The following is a 10559-nucleotide window of genomic DNA, read 5'->3' on the forward strand; positions in this document are numbered from 1 at the left end:
TGCATCATGCTGAGTCCACAGTGAATAACACTTCATGGACGTCCATCCCATCCAATAGAAGTAGAGCATAGCATAGCTAAAAATGCCTGATATATAGGCACTACCATGATGTTTTTTTGCGTCTCAAGAGCCCAGGTGCATACCTTCAGTACGCACCTGGGCCAAGTTTCTGTCCCACATGTTACACACACCTGTGACATTTGCAATATAGTCATCACTTAATGAAAATAGTTTGGGTGCATGATATGAGACTAAATAGAAACCAAACCGTTGACACTGTGTTGGGACACACAGGAAACTCTCTTGCAACTTCTAATATACAGTGGTATAAAAATATAAGTATTTCATCCCCTATCCGTCAGCAAGATCTCTAGCTCCCAGGTGGATCTTATACAGGTAACGAGCTGAGATTGGCAGCCCTCTCAGCTCGTTACCTGTATAAAAGAGACCTGTCCACAGAAGCAATCAATCAATCCAGATTCCAAACTCTTCACCATGGCCAAGACCAAAGAGCTTTCCAAGGATGTCAGGGACAAGATTGTGGACCTACACAAGGCTGGAATGGGCTACGAGGCCATCGCCAAGCAGCTGGGTGAGAAGGTGACAACAGTTTGTGCAATTATTCGCAAATGGAAGAAACATAAATTAACTGCCAATCTCCCTTGGTCTGGAGCTCCATGCAAGATCTCACCTCGTGGAGTTTCAATGATAATGAGAACGGTGAGGAATCAGCCAAGAACCACTCGGGAGGAACTTGTCAATGATCTCAAGGCAGCTGGGACCATAGTCACCAAAAAAACAGTTGGTAACACACTACGCCGTGAAGGACTGAAATCCTGCTGTGCCCGCAAGGTCCCCTGCTCAAGAAAGCCCATCTACAGGCCCGTTTGAAGTTTGCCACTGAACATCTGACTGATTCAGAGGAAGACTGGGTGAAAGTGTTGTGGTCAGATAAGACCAAAATCGAGCTCTTTGGCATCAACTCAACTCGCTGTGTTTGGAGGAGGAGGAAGGCTGCCTATGACTCCAAAAACACCATCCCCACTGTCAAATATGGAGGTGGAAACATTATGCTTTGGGGGTGTTTTTCTGCCAAGGGGACAGGACAATTGCACCACATCAAGGGGAGGATGGATGGGGCCATGTACCGTGAAATGTTGGGTGAGAACCTCCTTCCCTCAGTCAGGGCATTGAAAAGGGTCGTGGTTGGGTATTCCAGCATGACAATGATCCAAAACACACGGCCAAGGCAACAAATGACTGGCTCAAGAAGAAGCATATTAAGGTCATGGAGTGGCCTAGTCAGTCTCCAGACCTTAATCCCATAGAAAATCTGTGGAGGGAGCTGAAGGTTCGAGTTGCCAAACATCAGCCACGAAACATTAATGACTTGGAGAGTATCTGCAAAGAGGAGTGGGCCAAAATCCCCCCTGAGATGTGTGCAAGCCTTGTGGCCAACTATGAGAAACGGCTGACCTCTGTGATTGCCAACAAAGGTTTTGCCACCAAGTACTAAAGCACGTTTTTCAAAGGGATCAAATACTTATTTCCTTCATGGAAATGCAAATTAATTTATAACTCTTTTTGAAACGCATTTTTCTGGATTTTTTTTGTCATTGTTGTGTCTCACTGTTTAATAAACCTACCATTGAAACTATAGACTGATCATTTCTTTGTTAGTGGGCAAACTTACAAAATCAGCTGGGGTTCAAATAATTTTTTCCCTCACTGTATATGTGTCATCAAGGAGTAACTACCTGGCTACCTGAGCAGCAGCAGGTACTCCGTCCTGAAACCACTAGTGGCAGGGGCCCTAAGAAAAGACAAAACTTGAAAAGAATCAGTCAGGAAGGATAAGGTGTGTGTCCTTTCCATTGTTAATGTTTTTTTGAGCAGTGCCCACACCTTATAGCTGTAACCATTAGTTTAAGTGTGCAGGGACTTTGCACATAAACACACATAGAATAGGGTGGGAAATTAATTTTTTTCCAATAGAGTTTAAAAACGGGAAGTGAGACCAGGAGTGTTCTGAAGAAATACTGTATTATCTTGTGAATAGGCAACTACATACACCCACATTTGGAGATGAATAGATCTTTACACAAGATCACTGGAAACCCTTGAAGAATAAAAGTTATTATGTTTAACATAACCAAATATATTTCCCTTGACTGTCTCTACAAGAACTATTTTTTGTATGATAACAACACATGATAATGATGACTTAAGTGAAAATCGAAACTTGGCATAGTGTATTAGAAGAAATGTTCATAGAGTGAATGTTCTACAGCTGGAAATCTGAATATTGCTGAATCTGAGTGGAGCAATAAGTGAATTTTTAGATCCGTCAGTACAAACAGGTGTACCTCATCTTATGACAAGGTCAAGGATCAGGTAAATTGCCTTTAACACAGTATAAAAGCATGAAAAATATTCCCTCTCTCTTTAAGAAACTGAAAAATTATATCATTAAAATTCCTTTGAGGATAAATCAGCTAAGCAAACAAAACCCTTATAATAACAATAATAGTTGGATATAAGGCAGAGTAGTTACTCTAGTTAATGTGTGAAATGTCTGATTGTGCAACAACACTGATTGTAAGCCTCTTTACTGCAAAACACCAAAAAGCACCAGCACACCTACATTAAAAACATATATTTATTAAAATTTACAAATACTTTTCAGGAAAATAGCTCACTCTCATTGGCCATAACTATAAACATAAAACAAGTGGCTGGATAGCATAGAGGTGACATCACCATCAGGTCGACCTAGCCTCATCTGCATGACCGAGAATCTTCACCAGCAACAGTTGAAACGGTTCGATTGTTATCAGCTACTGAAATTTCAGCATTATCTGTCTGACTTTATGATTAATGATTTCCATCTGACTCACGTTCGTATCTGCGTGGGCAAGTCGGACCAGTTTCAGCTGTGAAATACTACAATGAGAGAAGATTGCCTGATAGGGGAAATGTCAAATAAAGTGGGTTTTTGTCATATATATCCATCCATAATAAAACCAACACATATTTGTTTGAAGAACAAGATAAACAAAAATATTCTCTACAGGAAGGCACATAGAAAACAAAACAAGTGATTTCCCACAGTAAAGATAAATATGACTTTGTTGTTTAGAGTGTGACCAACCACAGGTCGATTATAATAGAAGAATTTAAAATGACTGAAAACAAAAAGATGACTCCAAAAAACAATCAAATTTGTGGGTTTGTTAATTTAAACTCCTGAAGTCAGATGGAAAGTAATAATCATCTCCAGCACCACAATAAGACATTGTTTCAGTGTAAAGGAGACAAGCTGAACAGCAGCTTCACCGGGCATTGGGTCAGAAAGTCAAGTTAAGAATGAACTAAAACTGCTTCAATAATCGAGAGTCTGTGTTGCAGGAAATTCTGAGGATTCATCTGGTGCAACGACATAACCCTTCCCCAGGGGGAACCATGCCTGCAGGGCTTCTCTCCAGCTACCAGTATCACAGAAGGTCAACAAGATGTCAAAGACTGTGAACAGACAGAGATAGAAAGATAATTAATAATAAACAAACAAAAAAGGTCAAAAACAGCTTCAGCTTAAGCTCTGAACATCATCGCTCACCTTGATTAACTGACAGGATCTTTGAGTGGAAGTTTTTGGTGTTGCTTTTCCTCACCATGTACTCATCTATTGGCAGCCTCGCTGTGCAGATCCTCAGTTCTCTGGCCCGTGAGAAGCTCAACTTCTGCAGCGGAAACACAATAAAGAGAAACAATGGGTAACCCTTTCTTTTACAGTACCCTAATTAATAAGCACATACCCAGTACATACATAGAAGATTATAGCACATAACAGTAATTATAGGGGTAAATACAGAGTACCTATAGCTGAAATAACAAGATAAAAAGAAAAAGCTCTATTATTTCCCATCAACTCAAATAAACACCTTGTAGTTAAGGTTGGTCATAACTGTGCACCTCCTAGCAACCCATTTGACAATTTACTAAGTAAGCATAAATTGTAATGTAAAAGGAAGTGTCTCTTTCCATGGTATTACTGGGCTCTTCCATTTAATTCATGAAGGTCAGTGAGTGTATTTGCAAGGATAAGCATATTAATTAGGTAAAAAAAGGTGACCTATAAATGGGTAGAATTCCTCTATAAAACATATCAAACAGAATCTCAACTAACTGCGTTAAAACATGAGCCACTATATATTATTTGACTTGAAATAAAAACAATGGTACTCTAATTAAATAGAAAGTAGCTTTGACTATGCAAACTGTCTGAATGTACAATACCTTCTGGATGCTTTCATCTACAAGACCACCGAGGACATACACCTTGTCTGCATCTACTGTTTCCAAAGCTGAAAAAAACAAGGAAAATAAATTGTGTCAAAGAGAATCAAACAGGGTAAAAAAGTCAATATGGAAATGTGAATGTACTGTACTGCATAAAGAAATGTGTTTCTATTATCCTAAGTTCTCTGATATACAAAAACTGAAATTTATCATCTTCATGGCAGGAGTACCGCAGGATTATTCTATTACACTGCTTTAATTTTAGCTATTGGTACCTGATAAACTTCCAACAATCACATGAATCCTGTTTGATTTTTTGCAGAAGTGATATACAGTTACCCAACAGCAATGTGAAAAACTGGTGGAGAGTATGCCTTTTCATTTCTTAATAAAGATTTTTTTTTTATTCATTCAAATTCTGCAAACACTGCGTCATTTTTGTTATGTTAATGTGTTGTCATTTCCTTTAAATGTACAGTATTTTCTAAATAACAAGAGTTTTATTTGGAATTTACGAGAAGCATTGTCAGCAGTTTACAAAAATAAAACAAAGCAGTTCATTTTGAGAGTACATGACCAAAAAATCCCTAAGAAACTGATTTTTTTGCAGAGGTGTCTTATTTTTTTCCAGAGCTGTATTTTAATTGTGTTATTATACAGTTTGTCTGTTGATGGTAAATTACCTGAGACCTGAGAAGGTTTGGGAGTAGTTATAACTAATAGTAGCAGTATTCAGGAAATAAGTAGCAGTCGTTTTAAAAATGTGGTCAGATATCTCCATCTGCTGATCAAATGATGCATTACGTTAGATACCATCAGGCAAATTGAATCCTACTAAGATGCAGCAATCCTGCCTTAGGATAATTCATTCATAAATACAGATTTTAAATAAATGTAATTGTTCAAACCTTCTTCAGCATCTGGTGAGAGGTAGATCAGAGCTTCTGCTGGAAACAAGTCCAGACAACTGTCCTCTGTAATGTCCATCTGAAATTAACACAACAAAATGAATGAAAGTGCATCAGAGTCTGAGGTCTGGGGTTAAATATTCAAACTGTGCCTGAAGAAAATTTGATTACTGGGGAGTTTTGGAGAGGGGGAGCCTCTATAAACTTCTAATTGTCCTGTAATTAATGGATGTTTATAGTGCAAACTGTAAAAATAGTATTATAAAAGTGTTTAGTCTGTTTTCAATATATTTTACCTACTGTATGTACCATTTTGTTAAGGTTTCATAGTTCCATAAATTGTTTTATGGTCCATTTCATCAGGTTCTATTTTTTTCAGTGAGGTTACAGCTGCGTGTATTCTGCTTCAGTCTGAAATAAAAACTCACAGTGTAGTTGAGGAAACCGTCATTCATTCGTACACACTCTCTGTAAAGACGACTGTCCTCGCGCAGCTCTGTGAGGAACAGGTGAAACGGTCGCGCTGCCTTCTTATTTGAACCGTACAGCCTTCTTAACTGGCCAGCCAGCCGACTTATCTCCTACATCAAGACACAGACAAATATGTGAAGTTGAACAGAATGAATACAGACAGATGTATACTGCTCTTTGGAAATCACTACAATTGAGGAACGAGTATTTAAAGGAAAACCAGCAGTTTGAGTCTCTTGTGTGAGCGAGGACACTGCTTTGAGGCCTTCTTACCAGACACATACCTTGTCGGACATGCAGTCTGTCATACTCAGGTCAACACACAGTTTGAGTCCTGTGCACTGGGCCTCAGCTAAACGTTCTTTGGTGATTGCCTTCATGACCCGTTTGGAAAACTTAGCACCGTCAGCACCAGCACCTGTGTGACAAAAACATATCTGATTATAGAGCAGGGTACCAAAATGACTAAGTTTCCCTCAGTCATCCAACAACAATACAATTTATTTTTGACTCTGTTGCTTGTTACCTGACTCCTGCTTACGATTGAGCTTCCTCCTTTGCTTTTCTTCTTTCCTCTTGCTCTTCTTTGCAGCAAGCTGCCTCTCCCAGTGTCGCTGCTTCCTCAACACGTTCCTCTGTTTGTTAAACAAAAAGTCATCAACAGTACAGAAAAACACAACTGCGTGCCAATAATATATAATAATATAATATAATAAATGGGATAAAACAATAGGTTTTAGTTTTAGACTCTTGCCTATGCTTTTTTGGCTTTGAGCTTGCTCAAAGAGTAAAAACAGTAAGGCCAACCGGCTTTGATCTGTAGATAGAGGGTTGTTTATTGCATTCAGTTTTTTATTAAGCTACACCAAAGGTGATTTAGATTTTGCTAGGCCATTTTTGCATTTTGCTATTTGTTATTCTGAAAGTCATGATATAGACATGTCAGTATATTTTACATTTACAGAATTAACAACCATGTATAATTTCCTATGTAATAAGTAAGTAATTCGTATTTCAAAGGATGGCTTATTAAACAAACTTACTGAATACTGTACATCTTCTCTCCCAGGTTTGTCTTTCACCAAATCAGTCTCCACATCTATGTGAAGCAGATCCATCGCCTCAGAAACTCCGTTCAGCTGCATTTCACACTCATCAGTGGGAATATGTGCCATTTCAGTATTTTCTTTAAGCACATGGAAAACACGTTGTTTTCTGTAAAAAACCTTCTTTTTTTACTTTCCTATCGTAACACTCGTCACACATATTACGGAGGTTTTCTAGCTTGTTTCCCATTTAATGGCACGTTAAAATAACAAACAGTATGACTGATGACTGATTTAAAACATGCCTGCACTGTAGGAGTCGCCTTCAGTTTGCGATTGTGTGTGTCGCATGTAATTGACGTCAGAGTAAACAAACTAAAAGGGGGTGGGGCAACGAGAAATATTGAATTAGGAAAACATCCATACATCAAGAGTCAAATCTGTATGTTCGGTTCACACGACCACGAATGGCTAATGTTTTGTGTTTTACAAAATTTTAATTATGTTATAATAAACTTAGTTTATGTTTGCGCTAATGCTCCGGCAGAGGGAGTTGATAGACTGAAAAATGTGTCACATGAGCGCCATGTATGAGACCATTATGAACACTACTGATAAATTACTGATTATTACCATTATAAGAATTTTTATTTTATTTAATCTGCCATTGTTTATTAACTCCGAAGCCATTCTGCAGTAGACAAGTTATAATCCCATCAATTTACAGATAAATTCACCTGGATAAGTGAATCTACACAGACATCTTTCCACAAGCCATTAAGTTTTTATTCATGAGCCTAAACTACTATATTAAAACCTACAAATATTTCTTATTTATTTTCTTTTTACTTGTTAAATTGTTTAAGGCAAGTATTTGAGATTGAATATTTGGCTGCATATAATATAAAAACAATCAAACTCAGATCAAACACAACGCAGAGTATTGTTAAAAAAAAAACATCTTATATTTAATTAAACGTTGTAAAAACCAGTCCTGGTGTTATGCTGAGTTTTTGCATCCCTGCAGGCTTTTAATTTCTCAAACGTCTTTTGAATATAAATACAGCTATGAAGAAACGTATATCAGACGTGTAATGGTTAAAAAAGGCTTTATTGAGTTTCGTTAAATGTTGTAATTATTATCAAGGTGTCATAGTTCGTGTCATATCACACACTTGACACCTGGCTTAAAATAACCTAAAGCATGCACTGGTAACATAATTTGGTCATAAGTGTCTTGCAGTCAATTTGGGAATTTGAGACTATAGAAAATCATGGCACACTGAAATATAACTGGAAGATGTATAAATGGTTATTTAAAAGGATCAGCTGCCGTCATCTGCATCGCAAAACTCACCATAACCTGGTAGAGTCCTTTTTCTGTCCTAAAACACGATGACAACATGGACAAGGACGTGCTTTAAGGTGTTTTTTTATGTACCTTGGCTGCATCATAGAAGAGGACGGAAAACAGTAATGTTAAGTCCCATCCTTTCCTATTTTGTGTGTTTATATGTAATGTTAGTAGCAGTGGGAAGTGTAAAATGCTAATCTTTTGTGATTACTTCTTAAGGTGGTTCATACTTAGACAATTAAAATCGGTCTTGAAGTTAGTTTTAAACCTTTGCTACTATTAAAAATAGGATTACTAGCAAACCGTTAGCTCTGCTAAATGTAGGCTGTTGATAATCTTTAGTTACATGTAGCCTATGTTTTTTAATCAAGACAGCTATAATTATCTTTAGAAATGTGAGATAGTTCCCGATATTAACTTTATTAATTATATTCTGAGTGTCCTGAGCCTGTGTGTTAGGCTCGACGACTGGCTAGGCTAGCTTCAAACGTACGCTAACGTTAAAATAAAACTAGCTAATGTTAACTTAGTTGATTACTTAGTCTTGCTAACTAGCTAGCCAACAAAGCTCATTACAGGGAGCAATTGTGAGTACTGTACGCTAATTAAGCTTGAATGAATTTATTAATATAGTAATTTAATATTAGTAGGTGGATAACTAACAGAGGTCACTAATTTATTGGCTCCACTCATCCATGTACAATATTTTTTGTGGTGCCTTATCAACCAAATTGTTATTAAGTTATGAAATAACCATTGTGTGATGCATAGTCAATAGTAATGACTGTTCTAGGCCAACAAGCCACTTTAATTACAGTGATTTCTATTTCTCTACATATGCTGTTGTCTTTAACTGGTTTGTGTTATTGTATACTTACCCTTCAATGACCAATGCTCATTTGCCTTAACTGTTGAGATGAAGATGAACAAGCACAAATAATTAGTTGGAAAACAGATTCTGTATGTTTTCCTACTCTTAAAATCGCTTTGTCATTAAACTGAACGTTTTTAAAATAATGATCCAAACATGCCAAGGTAGCAAGGTTGTCTTATAGTGATATTTGGTCATGGACAGGAAATATCGGCCTATCTCGTTGCTAGTCGGAAGCCTAAGCTTGGTGCACACTCGGGCTTTAATTAGCTAGCTTTTCATGACGTTAAATAAAAATGAGTCGTCTTTGGCTTTATGTCATTAATGTTATTTCAAGCCGTTTTACAATGGGTGATGCTCTCTTGTGGTTAACGTACTTGTCTTGAGGATTGATAAAAGTCTTAGCTCCTAATAGTTACTGCAGTAGTTGTTGTTGTTAGCATTTGAAGCTACCACGTTGCGATGCAGCGTCACAGCAACCAATGAGAGATACGGAGGAGTGGTTATACCACCAGAGAGCATTGTGGGTATTTTAAAAGCAGCTAACTTTAAAACTATTTTACAGTTAATGGACGTTTTTGTTGTTAAAACAATTGTAATGTGTCGTTTGTGTTTTGTATTTTAAACACAACTGCGTGAAAATATATTTCTCGAAACTGTGACGATCAATATAAGCCATTTCATAATGTTGTCAGATCAGCAACATCTGCACATACATAAATATACATGTAAGTGTATATATTATGGATTTTATCTGAAGTAGTTCACCGCTTTTCTATTATAGATGTTGTTGATTAAATAATTATTGTCCAGCATGTGATTTAACCATGACAGTGAAGCCTATGGTCGTCATACTAGCAGTAGGGCTGGTGGGGTTAAACAGTAAGACTATACTTTCAGGGATCATTTCTATAGTCAGTGACTTGAGAAATGTGTTTCTAACATGTGTGGTCTCGCTCACCACGATGAAGAGGCGCTGATACTCTCTCCTGAGCGCGAAGCGGGCGGAGAGACTTGATTCACTTCAAACGCTCTCTGCCTTTGATGACCGTTCACTGTCTCCTCTGGGGACGATGAGGGGGAGAGTATGATCAGAGTGGTAGTGTCACTGTGTCGAAGAATAAAAAGGAACTGTTAGTTACACTGATCATAATCATGATGAGTACTATATGTGCAGAAAGGTGAAACCTGTAAAAAACTGTATTTTTATAATAATATTAAACATTTTAAGAACTGAAATATTTTGATTACACACACTCTCCCATTTAACTGTCTTTTGAAATAGTAATGATGTAAAAAAAGGTCATAATAACTAATACTGCTGATCATCAGTCATACTTCTATGCATTTACTTTTTAGACATTTTGAGATGCACATGTTTGCAGGTGGGAGTTTGATTGTAAAAATGTTAAAATCAGGTCGTTTTAACAGTCTGACATAAAAACGAGCAGCAAATAGACGTTTATATTTTACTGAAGCAGACATCTTGAATAATTTGTCCACCCCTGGGAACAAATGGCGTGATTTATTTTTATTGTAGGGATTATTGCCAAGTTTACGAGTATAGTAAACTGTTTTTTGTTTTTTCTGAAAGTACAAGTTGGTTGTTG

General features: G+C 37.3%; 1 protein-coding gene and 1 non-coding gene across 2 annotated transcripts; one reads left to right on the plus strand and one right to left on the minus strand.

Moving 5' to 3' along the window:
* Nucleotides 1–2645: 2645 nt before the first annotated feature.
* Nucleotides 2646–7047, minus strand: trmt10b (tRNA methyltransferase 10B). The gene is made up of 8 exons (XM_026352473.1): nt 6722–7047; nt 6205–6313; nt 5963–6096; nt 5636–5788; nt 5208–5286; nt 4297–4364; nt 3617–3740; nt 2646–3522 (listed from the first exon to the last, which is right to left on the minus strand). The coding sequence occupies exons 1-8, from the start codon at nt 6851–6853 to the stop codon at nt 3383–3385; spliced, it is 939 nt and encodes a 312-aa protein (XP_026208258.1). The 5' UTR covers nt 6854–7047; the 3' UTR covers nt 2646–3382.
* Nucleotides 7048–9833: 2786 nt separating this feature from the next.
* On the plus strand, nt 9834–10050 carry LOC113157941. The gene has a single exon (XR_003298541.1). It is a non-coding gene; the product is annotated as a small nucleolar RNA U3 (small nucleolar RNA).
* The last annotated feature ends 509 nt before the right edge of the window (nt 10051–10559 follow it).

The sequence above is a fragment of the Anabas testudineus genome, chromosome 18 (genome assembly GCF_900324465.2).
Source record: "Anabas testudineus chromosome 18, fAnaTes1.2, whole genome shotgun sequence".
NCBI classification, from domain to species: domain Eukaryota; kingdom Metazoa; phylum Chordata; class Actinopteri; order Anabantiformes; family Anabantidae; genus Anabas; species Anabas testudineus.